We start from the raw sequence: 21,550 nt of genomic DNA, 5'->3' as shown, positions 1-21,550 counted from the left end.
CACACCCACCCCCATCCCCAACCCAAGGAGGCACTCAGAGCTTCAGACAGCTCCTGTAGCTGTCACATCACACACAAAATATATTGAAGATCTGGGAAAGAAGGAAAAAGGTCAAAGGAAGTCCAAGCCCCCTCTGCCCCCAGAGGCCTACAAACCAGTTTACTGCTCGTGCGCACTCTCCCTGGCTGAGGCTGCACGTGTTCAGAGTAAGAAGAGCCAACGGGGTCCGACAAGGCCTGTACCAAGGAGGGTTCCGAAATTTGAGGTACAGGACACCTGCCCTTTGCACTTCTCCACAAGCACAGGGTCAGCATGACCAGCATGCTGACATCAACAGACAGGGTCCAGAGCTTCGAAGAACGGTGTTTTCCCTTCTGGAACTCTCGCCTGAGGAAATAAGCTGAAAAACAGACACAGAACAAAGTCTTCACGTGGTGTTTTTTACTCCTGCCCCTGTGAGAATGGGGAAGCCAAACAACTGAAGTGTCTAACAGCTCAGGAGGGTGAAATGATTCCATGGCACACAGGTGACAGCCATTTCAGTCCCACTGTTGGCCCTCTAGCAGGATGACCTCCGCTTTAAGAAAGGGCAGTGAGAACCCACTAGAAGGAAATGAGCGACTGCTGCTTCTGCGCAATGCGATTCTGCATGTTTACACGGGGCTTTTTGTCCTTAGAGTGTTCTCTGTTTCCCAAATATCCCATAATGACTATATGTTAACCCTTCTCTTGGGGGAAACCACTGTAAAAGGTAGCAACAGATTATAGGAACCCAGTTCCACTGATCTTCAGGCTAAGAAACAAAAGTAATAAGCAAACAGGCATCTTACCTCTTGCAGATGAACAGAGATCTCACCCTAAACCAGTCTGAGGACTGGGTCTGTTTCCGATTCCTCTTCCTCAGGTTCCTTCCTCTGGTCTTAGGTTCAAATTCTAGGACTGAGCTCTCATGGAATTTCCCTTCTGCAGGCCACAGACACTTGGGCTGCACTTGCCCAGCTGCTAGGCACTGTGCAGCAAGTTCAGTGTCCATGGGGACAAGTGTGGCCAGCAGTGAATCGGGCTGCCATTTTGTGGCCAGAACTGATAATAACACATGTGTGGCTTTCACTGCAAAAGCAGTATTTTCTGGACCCAACTGAACAGCAGATGTCTTTCTAAGGGCACCTGAATTTGTGCCCCAGAAGCCCCTGGAGTGTGAAGGAGGCAGTTACCCCTGAAGCTGGCTAACTGAAGTTCGGCAACAGGCCTGAGAGAGATTGTCCCTCCTGAGAGAGCTGTGGGGGTGTTGGGCAGCTGCACTGCACGGGTGCAGTCTCTAGTGAGCTAGCCCTGGTCTCTTCTCTCAGAACCAAAGACTCCTTAGAGTCAGAGGGGCTTGAAGAGCAGGGCAGCAAGGCCACTTCCATCACCTTGACGACACAGTCTGCAGACCAGAGCTTAGCTGGGTGAAAAAGGCCATGTACCTAAAGCAAGAGTCACTCCTTAGGATGTCAAACTGAGTTGTGACGCTGCTGCCACCTCGGCTGCCCCAACCCCCGCATCCCTAACACCAACCCTTTAAGGGAAAAGTGGCCAAAGCCTGTTCAAGGGTCGTGGTGCAGGAGTCTGAGGGAAGGTGATTCCAGCACTCAAAGTGGAGTCAGGTTGCCACCATCAGGCCAAGAGAGCAAGTCTCAGTCACTGTCCACTGCACGTGTGACTTCGTGTTCTCGCTGCACTGGGTGTAAGTCAGTTTCCCTTTCAGGCTCTTCTGCTGCAAACATGACAAGTATATACTTCTTGGTGCCATCCTGCTCATTGTCCAGGAAGTGGCCTCAGTGGCATCAGGAGGTCAATGTAGCCTGTCCTTTAAGTCATTAGGGAAGATCAGTGAGGCATTGGGTGAAGTCCTGACTAGTCAGAGTAAAACCGTAAGAACACAGGGCAAAGAACACACAGAGAGGCAAAGGCTGGGGACAAGTAGAGGAGAGGACAAAGGTGACCAGTGCATTTACAAGAACAGGCCCAGAAACTTGCTCTCCAACTTGTGCAAGGACTGAGCACAGTACATGGCAAGAGGACAGTGACGACTGGCCTCTCCCTTCTTAGATGGCCTTGGTTGGGCACATTTCACTCGCTGGTTGTGGTTGCAAAACAGTCTGGAATTCTACAGGTCTCCCTTGAATTCTTCAGGTCTGGAGCTTTCTTAAGGACTGGTCAGTAGATGTGGCAGGTACAGCAGCAATAGCAAGAGCAAGGGATGCGGTAGAAGGGTGTGTTCCCTGTGGCCAACTCACCAAAGGATTCACACGCGAATTCGGCCTTGAGCTCGGTGCCCCCCCTGTCTAGGAGTGAGGCAGAACAGCACGGAGGGATGCCTTCGCACTTGGTCTTGCTCCAAGTGACCTGCATGGTGAATCAGTGGTGGTGAGCTGTAGAAGGGAGAATTGGTATCTGGAAGGCCCTCCAGAAGTGGGACGCGATTTTGGCTCCCCTGTCTGCTCGGTTGCATTATGGAAGGTGCCACGCTCAGGTAATTCTCGGCATGGTAGCCTGTCGCAGAGCTCACGGTCTGGGTTGACGTGTCCACAAGGACAGGTTCTTCTATCTCCAACACCTCTCCATGTAGGCCATAATGATGGGCAGCAAGCGCATGCATGTGTAAGTGAATGCAGTCGTGCACATACACATGATCGTGCTCATGCTGGACCTCCTCTATCACTTGCTCCTGTTCTGGAAGCAGGACCCTAACCTCAACTTCAGCTTCCTCACCGCCGTCCTCATTCTTCTTCATCTCCTCCTCCTTGTCTTCTTCATCATCATCATCCTCTTCCTCATCCTCCTCCTCCTCCTCTTCCTCCTCATCCTCATCTTCCTCCTCATCCTCATCTTCCTCATCCTCCATCTCTTCTTCCTCTTTCCTCATCTCCTCCTCCTCCTCCCTCAGCTCCTGTGAGAAGGGCCTCCCCTGGTCCAACAGATAAAGCCTGTGCCCGCATGCCTGTTCACCCTCCTCCTCATTCTCAATGTGGCACGCCACCACAGCTTCATTTCCATTCTCATTAAGAACTGGAGCCAGAGGGTAGAAGCTGCTTTGAACTTCAGGGAGTGGGGTTGGCTTGGGGACCCGCACTTTCCTTTCTATCTCCGCACACTCGAGAATCAGCTCATCCAGATCTGCAATTTCAGTTGACCAAAAGAGCTCCCTTCGGACACATTCTGACAAGCCTTTAAGGAACTGCTTTTGGAGGCGATTGTCATCCCAAGACAAGAACTGGGCCAAGAATTGAAAAGCATCTGCATAGCTGCTTAGGGTACAATCTCCCTGCTTGAGCTTACGGATGGCCTTTTTAGCCACGCGTGAGGGGATGGGGCCACAGAATACCTTACGCATTTCATCCAGGAAGAGCGGGAAGTTGGAATTCAGGGAGCTTCCTTCCTGAGTGACTGAGATAGCCCAGTCTCTCGCTTCCCCTATGAAAAAAGAAACCAGAAAGGCCACCCGTTCCTCGCCCCCAGGGAAGTAATCTTCATGATCTGCTATGAAAGTCTCTAGCTGCATCAGAAATTCAGCCAGGTAGACGGGGTCGCCTGCAAATGGTTCTATGTCTGGCCGCTCAAGCGGTGGCAGAAAGACCTGTAGGGCCAGCTCTTTTGGCGCGGGGGAGTGCAGCTCCGACTGGGACAGGTTGGGTGACAGAGGGGGGTCAGTGGACTCATCGGGGTTGGAATAGTCCTGGACCACGTTAATCAAAAGATCATCTGAGACATCCTCGGGATCTGTGCGAGGAGGAGGCCAGCACAGGAAAGGCACCTCTGCCTCCTCCTCCTCCTCCTCATCTTCCTCCTCCTCCTCCTCCTCGGGAGCGGGCTCGTTCTCACTGGGCGGGTACTCAAAGTTCTCCCCGGCAAGGACGGGCACTATGGGCACCGGCCGGTGGATGTGGCTCGAGACACTGCCCCTCAAGGAATTAACCTCGGCCAAGGCTCTCCCGAGCTGCAGGCCCAGATGGGCATTCTCTCCTCGAAGGGCATTTAACTCCTCTTGCAGGGCCTCATTCGCCAAGCGGAGGCTATTGAGATTTCCCGCCGCCTCTGACATCGTCACTAGTTCTTGGGGCTTTGAGTGTCCCGCAGTTGGGGGCAGGGAGTTACAGGGTCTGCGGGAGGAAGCAGAAATGAGGAGGTGGGCGCGGGAAGCTACCGAAGTGCGGCCAGAAGGCGACGGGGCCAAGCGAGCCCGAGCCACACCCACCCGGGGGACTCGGGCCCGGGACGCCTTACCTTGCTGCAGGGGTCGGAGAAGGCGGGCAGCCGCGCGGGTCCTGGAGGCAGCAGGCGCAGGGCACGAGTGAGTCGCTGGCAGCGGTGGTGCGGTCTGAAGCAGGCAGAGCGGGAGGGAACGGACTGCGGCAGGATCTGTCGAGGAAAAATCTTGCGGACAGCGAGCCCTCGCCTTTTAAGCGCCGCCAAAGAGCGCCCCCAGCAGGGGCGGGCCTTCGGGAACTGAGCGAGCCCACTGGCTCCTGCGGCTGCGCTCTCACTCACTCTCTCCTTCCCTAGCTGCAGCCAACTCGGGTCGGGAAAATGCGACAGCGACTGCCCACTCGAGGTCGTCATGGCGACAGCCAGTGAACGTGTTCCTCTCCTCGGGCAGGCCCCCGAGTGTAGAGGAACTGCTTCGCGAGGCGCAGCTCAATCTCCAGAGCCTGTTGCAAGGTACTGCGAGGGAGGGGGGCTGCCCAGAGGCGGCTGCACAGCAGGAGGGGGGCAAAGAAGAAACCAGGAACAGCGAGAAAGAAAGAAAACAGTTCCGAAGCATCTCTCTTTTCACCTTCCAGACTGATGATGCTAAGACTCTGTTTCCGAGGCTGTTGCTCTCTCCCTCTTTTTGATTCAGTAGTCCCTAAGTGGAAAGCATACAGGCTGAGGCCAGGCAAGTCACAGAGAGGGGAATAGGAGACTCCCTCAAAGGAGACACATATTCCCTCCAGCACTCCTGTCGTCATATCTCCCATGCCTTGGAATTCTGGCACTAGAAAACAAAGGGGACATCTATAGGGTCTCCTAATCCGGACTCCACACACTCTGTACCTGTAATAACCTCCCAATCGCAATGAGGTGCTCTGTAGAAATCACGTCCCCAAGCTGGAGGTGTAGCTCTGTGGTAGCATGTGCAAGGCCCGAGACTGTATGTCCGGCACTACTAAAAAAAGGCCATCTCTTGCTACTTTTGAGTTTCTCTTACTACTCTTCAGTTTTTCGGGCACACTGGACACAGAGCTGCACCCCACCCCCAGAGGTGTCTAATGAATACTAAATGGGCAAAAGGTCTTCTCAGTTCTTATTTCTCCATATCAGCAAAAAAAAATTTTCCTAAGTCGAGTGCAGACTAGAAAATCCCTGATGGGCCTCCCAAGTGGGGTGCAGCTAAAACTCCTAATCTCTGCAAAGGGCAGTGGTGACCTTAGAGAAGCAAGATGCTGAGTGCTAACCATGAGCCCTGTGTCCAGCAAGGAAGAGGTAGAGTGGAGGGGGGGGGTGACTGCACTGTTCTGACCACAGGCAGAATCCAGAATCTGGTAGGACTAGTGAGCAGGAGCTCAGGGAGAGTGCATTCCACCTCCTGACAGAGATGGGTTTTTCTCACATGCCCAGTAGCCACAGTCCAAAGGAAGGAGTGGTCTTCAGGTGTCTGCCCTGAGACTGAAACACTAGGAACACTGGTGCAAAGAATGAGCCGTGAGAGCAACAAGCCCCAGGACCAGAGTCAAGAGTCTGTTGAGTTCTCGCTTTCCTCGCCATTTCATCTAAGCCATCGCTTTGGCCAACCCTACTCCATCTTACACATACTTACTTACCTCCTCTCGTTGGCTCGGAACTTCGCTGTCTTCTATGCCACCACCTTCGGTTCCCTTACTTTTCGCCTGCCTAGACCTGATCCCATCCACAGTGGAACCAGACCTAAAAGCCATCAAGTATGAGTTCTTGCATCCAGGTATGGTGGCACAAGCCTGTAATTCCAGCACTCAAGAGACTGAGGCAGGAGGATCTTGAGTTCTGAGGCCTGCCTGGCCTACATGCAAGATTTTGTCTCACAGAAAACCAAGAAACTGTAAAGTCCTTGCGATCCAAGACAGAGTTCCAGACTGGACTTCTCAGTGTGGGTCTCTTCTTGCTTCGTGCACATTGTTCCTTGGTAGCACTGCAGAACACCCGAAGAGCTACAGCGCCTCAGAAAATGGAACCTTTAGCAAAGGGTGTCTACATCCCGAGTCTTGGCTCTCCGGGCTGAGTGCTTAAGGTGGGGACCACTATAGAGGGCATGGGCCCCAAAGCAGCACGGCTTGGATTTACTGACTTCCTTTCCTCTTCTGCCTTCATGGTCCTGGGAACCAAGCACTTTTCCATTTCTGAACCCAGTGGCCAGGAAATAGCTCAAAGAAGCAATATGAGTCAGGCTGGGCAGCTTAGTGCAGGAGCCTGGCTCATTGTTCTCCCCCAGCCTGGCACCTGGCTCCCTAGAGTGTGTCTCCACTATGCTATTTTTCAGAAGAATATGAGGAACAGTATTCGGAGGCCAGACTTCTGGGGCAGACCTTCCGCTCTTCTGATGAGGCCCCTGAGCATACTGCCAGCCAAAGGCCCCAGTCTACCAAGCGTCTGGAGTTTGTATTGATGGTGAGTTGTCTCTTCCCCAACCTGGGAGAGCCAGCGTGCACCCACCGGCAGGGCATCTTGAACTGCTTATGTGATCCCCTGGAAGCTACTGTTCATCACTACTCACAAACAGGGCTACTGCGAGGTCCCCCTGGGAAGGGCACCCTGTACAGTGCTTTCCTGCCTTCAAGAGGACGCCTCCAACCACTCTGCCTAAGCAGTCATCCTATGGGCATCAGCTCCTCCAGTCAGAAGCGCACCTTTCCATCACACCCTCTCTCCCAACAGCCTGCAAAATGGCAGCTGAGCGAGGATGAGACCACGACCCAGGGTGTGAGGGCCCCTGAGGCCTGCCTGAGCCTGCCTACAGCCGACAAGCAAACTGCCTGGAATGGCCCCTTCCCTCTACCCATCCTAAAGGAGAAGCGCTGGCTTCAACCCTGCTCCACGCAGTCCGACCTTGTGCCCATCAACATCTCTGGTAGAGTTGCTTAGCACCGCCTGTTTGTTTCCCTCATGCCAAAGGCCCATCCTCTCCGAATGCTCTGGGTACTGGGGAGGGAGGGCCACTCTATCTGCTGCTGACAAGGTCATGACTCCCCCGGGAGTGGAGGGGACTTCGGGAGCCAGCTGAAGAGGGGGCGATGGCTCCTCTTCCCTCACTCCCTATCTGCAGTCACTGTAACTGATACCATGGAATAGGGAACAAAAAGTTTCTTTGCAGAATGTGCCAAAAGTTTTCTGAACATGGGTTTTCTTTTAAGTTTAAATGAAAACAAAGTTTGAGAATTTTGTTTGTTTCAGGTAAAGATAATGTTAGAAAACCAAAGTTCTGGGTTTGGAATATACAAATAACAGCTAGAAGGAGACGAGAATCCGAGCGCATGTGCTTTAACGGTAGTGTAACAAGGGAAGGGCACAGAAAGGGCACACAGGGGGAAAAAAGAAAGAGCCACAGGAGGCCCAGGATGACCTTGAGAGTAGTGGTGAGGGGATACTTGCATCTCTCTTCGTTTTGTTCTCCATTGCTGCAATAAGGAACCCTGACAGAAGCGACTTAAGGGGGCAGGGAGCAAGAGTATAGACCGGTTCACAGTTCAAGGTACAGCTCGTCAAAGGCAGCAGGAACTTGGAAGCAGCGAGTCTCATTGTCTCCGCAGACAAGAAGCAGAAGACAGTGGCTACTTGCTGCTGCTCAGTTCCCTTTCTCCGTCTCTAGGGTCCAGGATCCCCTGCCCGAGGAATGGTGCCATCCACAATTAAAGCTGGGTCTCATATCAGTTAATGCCCAGAGGCACATCTCCTGGGTGATTCTAGATTCTGTCAAGTTGACAGCACAATCACAGTCTCCGGCTTGGGGTCGTGTGGCATTTCCGCTTCCCACTCCAGTGGCTGGAAAGGAACAGGGCCAGTCCTATCAGGAACCCCTTCAGGGCCCTGATGGAAGCAAGACATCAGTAATCTGAAGGGACCGAAGGAGGCCTTGACTAGCATGGGCCCTGCTGTGGTGGAAAAGGTCGGTGAGAGCAGTGAGGGTAGCTCTGTCTCGCGTGACCATGCTCCCGGGATCTGGCTTCATCCACCGCCCCTAGAGTCATCTTGAGGAAGAGAGGCAGGAAGTAGAGCTCATTTGCCAAGGGAGGGAAAGCTGTGCTGGGAGATTCGCAAAGCAACACTGATGTGCTCTGTCTAAATGGCTGTCTCACTTTCGGGCTGCTCTTGACTCTGTCCTGTGGAACCATTTGCTGGGATGGGGCTGCAGTGAGTGGTGTGACTGGTGGGGGACGGGTCCTGCTTAACCAGCCACTAAGCTAGAGACAGGGCGGGGGAACTGCCTGTTTAGCCCCATGGATCTCCTCACCCTGACTTTGCCCCCTACAGATTCCCAGAACTAAAAGCTGACCCAGCACCTTCAGTGAATTAGACAGGGTCCAGTCCACACCAGCTGCCAGTTTTGGTAATGTGGCCAGGTAGCTGTAGGTCAGACTATCTGGCTGCTTCCTAAACGATGGGATCAGTAGGAGCGCTTCTTAGAGATGCCGTTTTCACCTGGTCCCTGTGAAGTCAGTCTGGGCATGATGGCACAAATCTGTAATCGCAGCACTCTGGAGGCAGAGGCAGGGTGATGAGGGCAAGTCCAGCCTGGATAACCAAATGAGTCCTTCACTCACAAAAAACCACACCCAGGAGTACAGGTGCATCTCAGTGGTCGAGTACTTGCCTTGAATATAAAAGGCTCCAGATTCTGTCCCCAGCACCACAGGAGAAACCCTATGATCATAATCAAATAATGCTAGCCCCGGCCCATCTCTCCACAAGCAGTGATGCTCACCCCTGCATCTGAAAAACCACCCAAGGACTCCTAGGCTATGCATCTGAAAAACCACCCAAGGACTCCTAGGCAATGCTTCTACCTAGGCCCTCCTCCCAGAAAGTTGAATGTTCTGGAGTTCAGATTGTGGAGTTTCAAAAGCTACCCAGTTTATTTCAGTGTGGGGCTGAAAAATACTGCCCAGTGCACCTAAGAAGTGCAAATGAGCTGGGTGTAGCCTGTAAAACCAAGAGTGTGTACCCAGCACCAACCTGGGGGGAAGGGGAGGGATGCGGGAAGAAGTACCACCTTCCTGGATGCTGCTGTTCATGCTCATCGCTACTGCCGTCATCCTTTCTCTCTACCTCAGGCCAGTTTTCACTGTGCTTTAAACAGAAACCAGGATGCACCCAAGTGTCTTTATTTTGGCTACAGGGCAGCAGTTTGATAGACATGCAAGTTTTCGACACTCGTTGTTTAACACAGAGACAGCCGTGAACCCCAAGTCCACCCTGAGGCGGAGGCGGACCATTATTGGATTCTCTAACTTTTCTCAGCGAGACCCAGGTGACCCCAATAAAGTTGATTCCCTCAAACCCTTTCCCCATCTCCCACTACTCCTGTCATGCAAGTGCCATTGTGGCAGTGGGGACCTGAAATAATTCTGGGTAGAGGGGCTTTGACTATCCTGAGAAAGCCAATGTGTGATTAATGTCAACCAGGGGCCCTTGGCAAGACCAGCGATTGAGTCTGGAGGGCAGGGATCTCGGGCTAATAAATCCACCACATCCTTGTTTTCCATTACAAATGTACTGTAAATTAGATATGAAGTACACACCTTTAATCCCAGCACTCAGTAGCAGAAGCAGGAAGATTATCTCCAGTTTAAGGCCAGCTTGGTCTCCATGAATTCTAGCCCAGCCAAAGACTACATAATGAGGTCTTATCTCAAAAAAAATAATGTTACCATATATGCCAAATTTATGCAAATAGAAGTGGGGGAATCATCCCCCGAATTGTAATCTTGTATTGACCCAATACAGTCACTGTAGTAACTAAAGATATCTGTGTAGACTGCCTGCTATGTGCCTGGGATATAGTCAATATTCAACAAATTCTGGCTATTATGAATTACCATGTCAGTAAGGTAGCAATAACAGTAATGTTAGAATAGCTGTGGATGTGAGAACACTTCTGGAGATTGGAACATCTGAATGGTGTCACATCTGTGAGTTACTCTAAGTCTTTTATGTTCAAAGGCAAAAGGTGGCAGATGCCAGAAATATAGCATTCTGGCAAAGTCCAGATTCATAGCTGGGACTGTGAGCCACATGCTGCTGTGGGCGTTAGTCAGTTTAGAAATTTCTGCTCTCACCTCAGGCCTGACAACCCCTGAGATCTGCTGGTTCTGTGAACCCAGAGAGAAAGAAAGTATGAGTGAAACCCGAGGTAGTCACATGTGACACTTGTACTCCAAAAAAAAAGTCGTCAAAACTGGAAAGTCTTTGGCAGCCATCTGGCCAATCCAAGGGTACCCCGTGACTCACTGTGTGGCGATGGGCAAGATCCCAACTTCCCCCAGTATCCTCATCTGTGAAAAGGAAGAACCAAGGAATTCTGACAAAGCTGTTGGCAATGCTGCTTGGCACAAAGCTGGTGTTCTGGTTATAAACAGCTGACGGGGGATCCCTTGCTGTAGCAGTAACATGTGTTTTCTATCTCCAGGGCACAGCACCAGCCCGGTAGGCAGCCTGGCCTCAGACATCAGGCCTGGCCACTCAGCTCCACAAGTTGTTCAGGGAAGAGTTGCTATTGGGCAGGAAGCTCGGTTTCCAAGTCTCACCTCGCCAGGACTGAGACACTCATCGAGTGAGCCTGCAGACCCTCACCAGGCACGTGGTGGCCCAGACCCTCCTGGCACGGAGAGCATGGCAATGGTGTACAGTGTCCCCAGTTCTTGCAATGGACCAACAGAGTCAACGTTCTCCGCTTCCTGGAAGGGAGATGCTTTCACGTACATGACTCCAAGTGCCAGCAGCCAGGGCAATCAAGTCAGTGAAAATGGAAAAAATCCTTCCTCTGGGAATTCTTGGGTCTCTCTGAACACACTCCCACCTCTGGTCCCTAAAGAGGCGGCTACCCTCTTTGTCACCCGTGATAACCCAGCAGGATGCACTGGGCTACCCAGCTACTCTGAGCACCCCACTCAACGAAGGCAAATACCAGAAAGACCTCCCAAGATTGGCCTCCTGGCCCGTGGTACCTCAAGACTGGAAACAGGCCCAGGTGGAACTAACAGATTCCGGGAGCGGTCACTTTCTGTGCCCACGGACTCGGGTGTCACCTCAGTGGACTATGGTGAAGAGCAGAAGGCTGGTGAGGCCTGCATCCTGCCTTATGCCAGTGCAAACTCTGAAGGCAGTAACAGTACTGACAACATTGCAGCCCTCAGCACTGAGCAAGAGGCGCAGCACAGGAGGCAAAGATCCAAAAGTATTTCACTCAAGAAGGCCAAAAAGAAGCCCTCTCCACCCATGAGAAGCGTCTCACTAGTCAAAGATGAGCCAGTCCTCCCACCAGAAGGTGAATTGGCACTGCCCAAGGACCAGAGGCCCAGGAGCCTTTGCCTCTCCTTGGAACACCAAGGGCACCATTCATCTCACCCAGATCCTCAAGGTCATCCATCTGGGCCAGCTCTCAAAGATCCAGAAAGTTCACAGTTCTCTCACCACTGGTATCTTACTGACTGGAAGTCTGGTGACACCTACCAATCCTTGTCCAGCTCCAGCACAGCCACTGGCACCACAGTCATCGAATGCACTCAAGTTCAGGGAAGCTCGGAGTCTCTGGCCTCCCCTTCCACCTCCAGAGCAACAACACCCTCCCAGCTCTCCATTGAGGTGGAAGCCAGGGAAGTAGCCTCTCCTGGAAGGCCCACTGGACTGATGTCCCCTTCCAGTGGCTACTCGAGCCAGTCAGAGACACCCACACCCACTGTCTCCATGTCCTTGACCCTGGGCCACTTGCCGCCTCCAAGCACCAGTGTCCGAGTACGTCCGGTGGTACCAGAAAGGAAGTCATCACTGCCCCCGATGTCACCAATGGAAAAAATCTGCAAGTCACGGTTATCATTTGACCTACCATTGAGCTCTTCAACCACCCTGGATCTGTCGGGGATGAGTATCTCCATCCGCAGCAAGACCAAGGTGAGCCGCCATCACTCTGATACCAATTTTGGAGCCAAACTGGCACAGAAAACTAGTCCAAACCAGCCAATCATGCCCATGGTTACTCAGTCTGACCTCCGTTCTGTTCGTCTGAGGTCAGTCAGCAAGTCTGAGCCAGAAGATGACATTGAGAGCCCAGATTACACCGAGGAACCTGGAGCAGAAGAAGTCTTCACCTTGCCAGAGAGAAAAGTGAAACCTCCCATAGCTGAGAAACCACCACTGGCCCGAAGGCCTCCAAGCTTGGGTCACAGGCCACCCTCGCTCCCTGGGGAGTATCAGCTAACTTCTCCTACTATGGCTATGACACCCAGGAGCTCCGTTCCACACGTGAAGCAGCTCCCCCAAGACAGCTACACAGTGTTGCGGAAACCAAAGTCACCTAGCTTCCCCAGTGGCAGGAGCCCTGGGGAGTCTACAGCACCCTCCACCCTTGTCTTCACACCTCTTGCCAGTTCCTCTGGTGCTTTCTTCTCAGGAACACAGCAACCTCCCCAGGCCAGTGTAGAAGATGGGGTCCCCAAGGTGAGAGCCTTACCAGAAAGAATCAGCCTCCAGAGCCAGGAAGAAGCTGAGAAAAAGATGAGCAAGATTCCACCTCCTGTACCAAAAAAGCCCAGTGTGCTCTACCTGCCTCTCACCCCCCCTGTAGCTCAAATGGATGCCTGTATGGCCGAGCCAAGGCTGCCTTTCAGCCCCATCATCACCTTAGAGGAAGATACCAAGTGTCCCTCCGCTGAGGAGGACCCGAAGTCACCTGCTAAAAGGATGACTTCCACTCTTCCTGTTGACGGTGAAAAGGAGGCTGTCTCTCCAGGTTAGTGAACTGTCTTGGCTTTGCCCTTCAGTTGCAGGAGGGATGAGGGTGAAGCTGGAGTTAACTCTGGAAAGACAGAGCAATTGCCCCAGCATGACCAAAGCTGTAGTGAGCGCATCTAGAGGGCGTGAGTTAACTCTGTAAAGGAACTGCCAGTTGGCTTTACTGTCCAGGAGATCAGGACTGACCCAGGACAGATCCCCAAGGCTAAGTCTGGACAATCTACCCTTGGCACAGGCACCACGATAACAAATCAAACAAAGCCTTAGCACACTGGGACTTCCCGACCGCATCTGGCCAGTCAGGCATGCAGCCCTTGCCCTGGGACTCCCACTCAGCCGACAATAGTTTTCATTAGTCAGACTAATTTAGACTAACACTCGGGACTCAGTATTCCGGAAGTCCTGGTCCAAGAGTTCTGGAAGGCTCGTGGGACTCTGAAATGATGACCTGCACACTTTTCCAGTGTTTTCTACAAGAAAGGGCACAGTCTTCCTTGGAAAGTTTGATTCTAACTCTTCCTGGACCCATAAGAGTAGGCTAGTTAATGATTCTTCACTTTGGTTGGTGTTGTTCCTGTGGCTTTTTGTTTTAATTGTAAGATACACACGACACTTATATTTTAACCACTTGCCTATGTGGCCGGCGGTGGGTGGGGCACAGGTTGTGTTGAGTGTCTTTGGCTCTCAACCTTTACCCTGTCTTTTGAGACAGAGTCTCTACAGGAATCAGAGCTTTTTTATTGGCTAGACTGGCTGGCCAGCAAGCCCTGGGCATCCACCTGTCTCCGCCCCCCCCATCTGGATTATTAGGGTTATAGGCATACACAAGAGTGTGAGTACCAGAGATCCGAACTCCATGCTTGTATGGAAGGTGCTTTACCAACCGAACTACCTTCCTGGCACCAACTCCTTTTTTTTTGTTTTTGTTTTTGTTTTTTTTTTTTCGAGACAGGGTTTCTCTGTGGTTTTTGGAGCCTGTCCTGGAACTAGCTCTTGTAGACGAGGCTGGTCTCGAACTCACAGAGATCCACCTGCCTCTGCCTCCCGAGTGCTGGGATTAAAGGCGTGCGCCACCACCGCCCGGCTACCAATTCCTTTTTTGAGACAGAATTTCACTGTATTACCTAGGTTGGCCTGAAAGTCACAATTCTCCTGTCTCAGCACTTCACCCCCAAATGTTAAAATTGTAGATATGTGCCGCCATCCTGGGCTTAATTTTAGCCATCTTGAGCCATACAGTTCGTTAGTGTTTAAGAACATTCATGTTGAGAGACCCATCTTTAGGATGTCTTTTATCTTGGGAAAATGAAAGTCTATACCCTTGAAACAACTCCCCCTTTCCTCCACTTCATCCCCTCTTTCTCCTCCTTTCCTCCCCCTTTCCTCCCTACCTGCTAACCATAGGTTTATGGCTCTGACTGTTCTGGATGCCGAGTGGAGTCATAGATTTGTTGTCTTTTTTTATGACTTTCTTATTTTTATTAATGTCCTCAAGGCTCAACTCTGTCTCGCATCATTTTTGAACCCTTAATGTTAAACATTAAAATCTCATGACCTTCTTTAAACTTGTTTAGACTTTCAGCATAAGTTAATCACTGTGACGAAAGCAAGTGAGCATGTCAAAGCCACAGGTTATTTCCAAATATGCTTCCTCCAACTCCACAGGCTCCCTCCGATTCAAGCAAGTCTCATCCCCCACTGGGCGAGGATAATTGCTTTACCCTTCTCTCAGTATCTTGAGTTTTTAATTATGTATTTATAACAAGGGGGCTGGGGATATAGCTCAGTGCCAAAAGAGCTTATCTAGTGTGTTCCATCCCCAGCACTGTTTTTTTTTTTTAATAAATAAGAAAACGAGCATGCTCAGATGACATGTATTAACGAAAAGCAAGCATGAGAACAGGGATTTGGGCCAGTCTTCACCATGGGGGCATTGAAAGGCCTGGGGGTAAATCATTAACCTTCTGAACTTCATGTTCCTCCTAGCAAAATGGAGATATCAAAAGGCTCTGTCCTGCTGTCTAGCTAGAGTTGCTTTGAACATTGAGGGGAATGGCAAGAGAGCATGTGCCCTGTCCTAACTCTCATGGCCAAAGTCATGCCTTTTGGTTCTTATATCTAGGGAGGACTGTGGAACCAAGTGCCGAAGAGAAAAGTTTAATCAGTGATAAGACAGCCGAATGGATCTCGGAGGAGGACGATGACGTGTTTGTGGCTTCGCGCACGACTGAAGATTTATTTACTGTGATACACAGGTCAGGATCCTTTTCCTTCATTATAATTGCAATTGCTTTCCCCGTTTCTGCTTAAAGAAAAACTGCTGCCTCTGAGCAGCCGCTGGAATTGCAACTGGAGATTCAGTTCAGTATCTACCTACGTATGTGAGCACAGTCTGGGGCCTCACATCTCAAATTCACTGATATCTTTGGTTGAAGCGGGGGAGGAGGGGAGGACCAGGTGCTGAGAGAGGCCCCTCGTCTCCTAGCAACTGCTTGGCCTATTGTGTCTCCATCTGCTGCCTCACAGCTCTATCTGCAGAGAGAGACATTTAACCCTTCATGGAACTTCTTGTACCACAGAATTCTGTCACGAGGTGATATAGCACCGGACAACATATGAGAGCAGGGACTCAGGCAGAGGGGGAACAAAGGTGGGCATTGGGACATGAGGCAGGGGCTTGTAATGAGGTACCTGGATCCACGAGCCCAGTTACTGGAGCTGGAGCAGCAGCTCAAATCAGTTCCAAATCCCTGGCTGTCTTGATTCAATCACTGAGCTCTTGGTCGTGACCCTTTACGTTTGTTCTTGATCTCAGAACTGACAAGGAGTGAACCTGTAACATAGGGCAAGTGACTCCAGTTGTGGCCATTGAAAAGCATGTGGGGAACAGAGGGGCCCCCAAGGGGTTGGGAGCACGGGGCTGTCATATGCATGATCTTGAGCACATCCCTGGTTGTCAGTTCTTCAGAGCTTTGCTAGCTGTCTGCTCCCTGAATTCCCTGACTTCACTCAGACCAGTCTTTCCTTCGTTTAGGTCCAAAAGAAAGCTCCTGGGCTGGAAAGAGCCTGGGGAGGGCTTCCCAGGCAGCAGACCCAGCTCCCACTCACCAGTGAAGAACACAGCTGATTCTCCCACCACTGAGTCTGCTGCTGCCACAGGGCCAAGTGGCAGTGCCTGCCTAGACGCTGGCAGAAATGATGATTTCAAGGCCCTGCTCCAGAAGAAGGGAAGTAAGGCAACTCCTAGGACCCGCCCCTCAGCGGCTGAGCTGCTCAAGACCACGAACCCTCTGGCTCGAAGAATCATTGCGCAGTTCTCAAAAGACTATGAACCCACTGACAGCCCCAGTACCTAAGCCCTGCTTCTTATTCACTAGGTCTGAGGAGAGCAGGGGAAAGATAGAGGGCTTCAGAAAGGAACCAACCACAGGAATGACAAAACCCATTCTGTCTTTGACATTAACTCACACTCTGGACAGCAGAGAGGCCAACACAACACACCTGCGTTCCCCAGGCACTCTGATAGGCTTCAGACCATCTGCGTTTCCATGCTTACCATGGCTGAACATCGGTGTTCTTCTTAGATTCTCCCAGCGCTGTCCATTAAGAAGAGGTCCTCAGATTTGAGAGCCCGTATGCCACCTTTTTCAGTGTCCTGGCTGTTTTGTTCATTGGCTTCTGTTGCTGAAAGGCACGGTGGGAGAACAGATCGGGGACCTTCCAAACCAGGGCTGGGGACAGAGGCACCAATCCCACTGCTGATTATCTCCTCTCCTGGGATGGCTTTTATGGCCCTATGTGAAGACCCAGACAAATACGGAGGCCTCCTCAACCCCAGAGAGAACTCTGCAGGAGGCGTGCACTAATTTCAGCATGGGGTTGATTGGATGGCTTCTGTGGTGCAAACATGAGTGTGACTGTCTAAAACTCCATGCCTTTTTCAGTTTGATTGTCTATGCGGAGATCAGGGTGATGAGTTTCAGTAAACTTCTAGGATTTCCCCCCACCCCCATTAGCTAGAAAAGATGGGACTGGGTGGCTTTGGCTGAGCCAAGCTCTGCAAACGAACGGGACATTTGTTCGCTTGCATCTAGCCAAGGTAACTCGCATGCGCGCCTTGAGGTCTTTCGAGTGTCTGTCAATGTGGGTAGCCAGGATCTGTGCCAAGCTCATGCTGTAGACTCCAAGAACTCTCATTTCACTCGCATGTAACATTCATTACAGGAAGTAATTAGGCGAAGGACTGGCATCATCCAAGGCTCCAGAAGTAGAACGGAAATGTACCTTGCCCCACACCGTTCGATTCAGGGTGTGCTTTTTGTAGTTCTTTGGGTTTTGTGTCAAGGAAATCTGACTCTGTTTCAACGATCAAGAACCTGTAGACTGAAAAAGATCTACGTGAAATCAAAAAGACAGCCCATAATTCAAGAAGGCTACGTTTTGCCATTTAGGTACTGCTGTTTGGCCAACTTTCAGCTTGCCACGGCAGGGGGGGGTGGGGGGAGCAGCTAGGATAAAGAGGATACTGAAAGAGTTCCAAAACAATCACAATTACCCCTTCCCTTCCAAAGCCAACAGGCACGGGCTGTTCTTGTCAACTCGACTTTGTAAGTAGAGCAAGAGCAGCTGATCTCCGTACACCTGCTTTCCGAGGGGCTGGGGACAAGCTGAGCAAAGCACTGAACAGAGAACCTGCTGGCCAGTGCTGGGAAGTTCTTTGTCTTCTGCCCCCAAAGGGCCCAAAGGAACTGAACTTGTAGTGTGCTTTGCAAAAACAAACAAACAAACAAACAAAAATGGGCTTTGACTCATCGCCCGCACTCCCTGCCCTAAAAGATTCCTTGCTCAGTCTCCCGGAGGAAGCAGTAAGGAGTCCAGGGACAAGCAGATCTCCATTTTGATAGGTCACACTCCTCACCAATGAGAAGCAAACTGTTAGCTCTACTGCCCACACTCCAGCAAGGCAAAGTGGCTGCAAAACTACCCCGAGTACTGAGAGGACTCGGGTCTCTGGCGTGGAAGTCCTAGGCTGAGGTCTTGCTTGGGTGGCTCTAGTTCCGATTGGTCTAATTCTAGACAAATGGAAAGAGCTTAAGCTCGCCAGCTCTCTTCCAGCTAGCACTTCCCTCTCGGCTCTAGAAAGAAGCCACTTAAATAATCAACAGGGGAACTCTGAAAGCGCTTAAACCATTTAACATGAAGATCTTCTAAGCCAAGTTTCACGAGTCAGACGGGAATGCGGGATATACACTTTGAAGCACCGCACCTGGGAGATGGAGACAGGCAGACTTCTGTGAGTTTGAAGCCAGCCTGATCTACATAGGTAGTTCCAGGATGCCAAGGCTCCATATTGAGACCCTGACTTCAGTCTTGGCCTTGGTTTATACATAACTACCACACCTGACTTAACTCAGAATTCCAAAAGACAGAGGAGTTTTGCTCTGTAGGCAAATGAAGGAGTGGAGTGCCCTTGCTTCTGCCTATCAGGAGAAAAAGTTCCCTGGGTCTGCTCCACAGACCCGTTATGAATCAATCATTGAATTCTAAAGTTTGAGCATATGAAACTGTATAGGGCTTGCTACGTTTGCTGATGATTTATTTGAAGTGTCTTGTTTGTTCCTTCTCATGGGTTTGGCCTCTCCCCTCACCTTGCTACCTCTGGAGGTTCCCCCCCCAAAAGATTCTAAACTGAATGCTTAGACTGCTTGAGGTTGTTTCAGTGACCTGAACCCCTGCTCTCCTCTATACGACTCTGTATGCCTGGAATGTTTAGAACATTTCCTCGTCACTATGACCACCAGAAGCCCAACTAGCACAAGAGATTTGGGGCAGAGGCTTTACAGTCAGAGGAAACACTTTGGACTGGGAGTAGTCGTTCTGTCCCTCCAGGCTTGGACCTAGTCCTACGCAAACAACCACATTGTTAAATAATAATAGTAACTAAAAACAGTCATTGATTAGCACAGCACCAAGCATCTTTCTGAATACTTAACCGCTCTCCTGTCCCCATTATCATAAACATCATCTCTCTCTCCCCTGAGGACAATGTGTGCTGCCCAGGAGGCTGGATTGGGAGGGGGACCCCTTTCAGGAAAGTCTCAGGGAGGTTGCTGCCACTGCTGTGACACACGGCACACGGAAAGAAAGAGAGGGACCTCTAGGGATGGCACACACACATTGAGTCGGAGGGAAATGAAAGGGGGTTCAGGTGGTCAGCCTCTGCTTCAGGCTCTTCCTATCCCCTTGTTTTCCTCCAGCTCCAGCCCTCAGTGGCAGGTGGCCCTGTTAGAAGAGCTTTGGTCCAGTCAAGGGTGGGGGAAGACCCCCCAGAGGCAGTTAATGTGTACCTACGTGCTTTGCATTTGGTGGCTATGTATTTGTGGTTCAAATGTGAGTGGCGGAGAGCATGTTGGTCTTAATACAAAGGCTGGCTTTGCTTGTGGATCCTCCCCATTGCCTGTACTATTGGCCTGCCTGGGCCTCTCTCTCCCTCCTGGCTCCAGCTTGTCTTTCAGTCCTAACACCCAGGAACTGCACCTACGAGACCAGCAGCTCAGCCACAAAGGAGTCAAGGCCTCAGGCAGCCAGTTCATTCACAGTAGCCTCACGACCACAAGGTTGATCTGGAAAAAAATGACCTTGAATGTACAAAGACGGGCAAATCTCCAGGGTTCCCCCAACAAGCATTCTGCCTGGCATCTACGTCATCAAGACAACAGAGATCCAGTTGTCGACTCTGTGTACCTGTCACTCTGAGCAGATCTCCCCAGGCACCCGATCCCCTCCTCACCTCCGAACCAGTCAGGAAAAAGACTCGGTACCACTCAGTGCTCTGTTGCTCACTACTTTCGCCCTCTGTGTTTGCCAAGTCTGTGGCACAATGGTGAGCTTTTCCTTTGCTATGATTTGCCAGGGCCAGGATTAGGGTGAGGCGATTGGGGAGACGCCCACTCTCAAGGCCCCCGCCAGTGCCTTACCCTTGCCACGGCCCTGTGATTTGCGCTCTGTAAAGTAGTATGAGTTGCTCTTTCTTCCTCTGAGTGTAGTTCTGATTTGGGGGCAGGTTTTGTGCCAAATGTTTTCTTGCTGTTTCTCCATTGGTTGCCAGCAGCCTTTGTATGCGTTAAAGAATCTTCAGTATTATCACAAACATTTCAGCTGGCAAGTTAGCGCCCCTTTCAGGAGGAGCACGAGGGCCAGAGAACTTCAACAGGAAGTTGGGGTCTGCCCGTGTGGCCTTCTGTCTGCTCTTTCTGCTCCCTTCTCCCTTGTAGTCCTTGTGGCCCAGCACCGATTCTCCTCAGTGCCTCCTACTTCGTTCTCCTCCTAAGAAAAACATGCTCTCAGGAAAGGGATGAATTCATTGACTCTGAGACTGGGAGGCTTCATGCTACCTTTTTCGAGGGTTGCTTGCATTTTAACAGGGGAACAGCCTTAAGCCAAAGGAATGAAGTCCTTGCAGAATGTTAGGCGTCACCTAGTTGTACAAGTTCTTTTTCACCGTGGAAAGACCAGACTCCCTGACAGCTGACTCCAGAGTATAGAACCTCTGGTCTTCTCCTGGAATCACTGGAGTTAGTAGCTGCTGGTCAATTATCTAGATAACCCTGTGCTATTTTCCTACCAAGGGATTCTGAGAAAAAGCTACTTACATGCCTCTGAGAAGGCCTAGATCAAGCACTCCTATTGTACATTAACATGCTTGTGTAAACGGTATTAATACTACTTACCACTTAGGTAAAAGACACAAAGATTTAACAAGTTTGTGAAGTGTGTCCTGTTTGTGCAAGGTGACTCTGCCGAGTCCACTTCTTACGATGTCAGTCGTCCAGTATCAGTGGTGGTTATTAAACTGCGTGGAGGCCTAGTTACTAAGCACAGGCCTCCACTACCCCTCCTGCCGTTCGTCTCTGTGGTGTGCTATGACTCCAGCTTGGTGTGAGAATGAGACCTTTTCTAAAGCAGAGCCCCAGTCCCTAATGCCTTTGCATGTATTCAGCTCTAAGTGACCAAGATAGGAAGGATTTAAGAGGACAAGCGAGTAGGAAAGAGGTACAAAACAGTGCCTTTGTCGTAAGTCAGCAGACAGTGTGATGACTTTCACGTGACTTGAAACAAGCAAGTCAACTAGTTTAAAATACTTTGAAATCAGTTTGTAGAGGACTATGGTTGCGAGTGGTTTTTGAACACATGTTGGAGGCACTTTAATAAGTTTAGCAAAAAAGAAATTTGCCTAATGAAGACTGTGTGAAATAAATATATACCTTTGTTTGGTAAAGGCCCAAATCTAGGCCACTGGTTCTCAAAGGATGGTCTTGGAATCACCAAGAGCAACATATGAGAGAAGGAGGGGGAGAGACAGAGAGAGAGAGAGAGAGGTGGCACACCTTTAAGTCCTCTGAATCGCCAGAGCCACGCCTCTCTGCAACAGGTTACCTTTTTGACTGTTAGTTACAGTTAGCAGTCCAGTCTCTGGCAAAGAAGCATGTCTAGCATCTTCTTGCCCCGCTACACATTTGTCTGGCGTTAAGAAAGTGCCAGATTGAATCAG

At 50.9% G+C, this 21,550-nt stretch overlaps 2 protein-coding genes across 2 annotated transcripts; one reads left to right on the top strand and one right to left on the bottom strand.

Annotated features, from left to right (window-relative positions):
• Positions 1–12: 12 nt before the first annotated feature.
• On the bottom strand, positions 13–4,448 carry Rtl5 (retrotransposon Gag like 5). Its single transcript, XM_026784851.1, has 3 exons — positions 4,267–4,448; positions 831–4,142; positions 13–400 (listed from the first exon to the last, which is right to left on the bottom strand). The coding sequence occupies exon 2, from the start codon at positions 4,082–4,084 to the stop codon at positions 2,288–2,290; it is 1,797 nt and encodes a 598-aa protein (XP_026640652.1). The 5' UTR covers positions 4,085–4,142; positions 4,267–4,448; the 3' UTR covers positions 13–400; positions 831–2,287.
• Positions 4,161–21,544, top strand: LOC101981650 (NHS-like protein 2). The gene is made up of 6 exons (XM_026784905.1): positions 4,161–4,320; positions 4,447–4,701; positions 9,389–9,520; positions 10,679–12,997; positions 15,122–15,254; positions 16,034–21,544. The coding sequence occupies exons 1-6, from the start codon at positions 4,161–4,163 to the stop codon at positions 16,353–16,355; spliced, it is 3,321 nt and encodes a 1,106-aa protein (XP_026640706.1). The 3' UTR covers positions 16,356–21,544.
• Positions 21,545–21,550: the final 6 nt, after the last annotated feature.

The sequence above is a fragment of the Microtus ochrogaster genome, chromosome X (genome assembly GCF_000317375.1).
Source record: "Microtus ochrogaster isolate Prairie Vole_2 chromosome X, MicOch1.0, whole genome shotgun sequence".
Classification (NCBI taxonomy): Eukaryota; Metazoa; Chordata; class Mammalia; order Rodentia; family Cricetidae; genus Microtus; species Microtus ochrogaster.
Note: the sequence above shows the minus strand (reverse complement) of the source record. Positions and strands in the feature narration are given on the sequence as shown.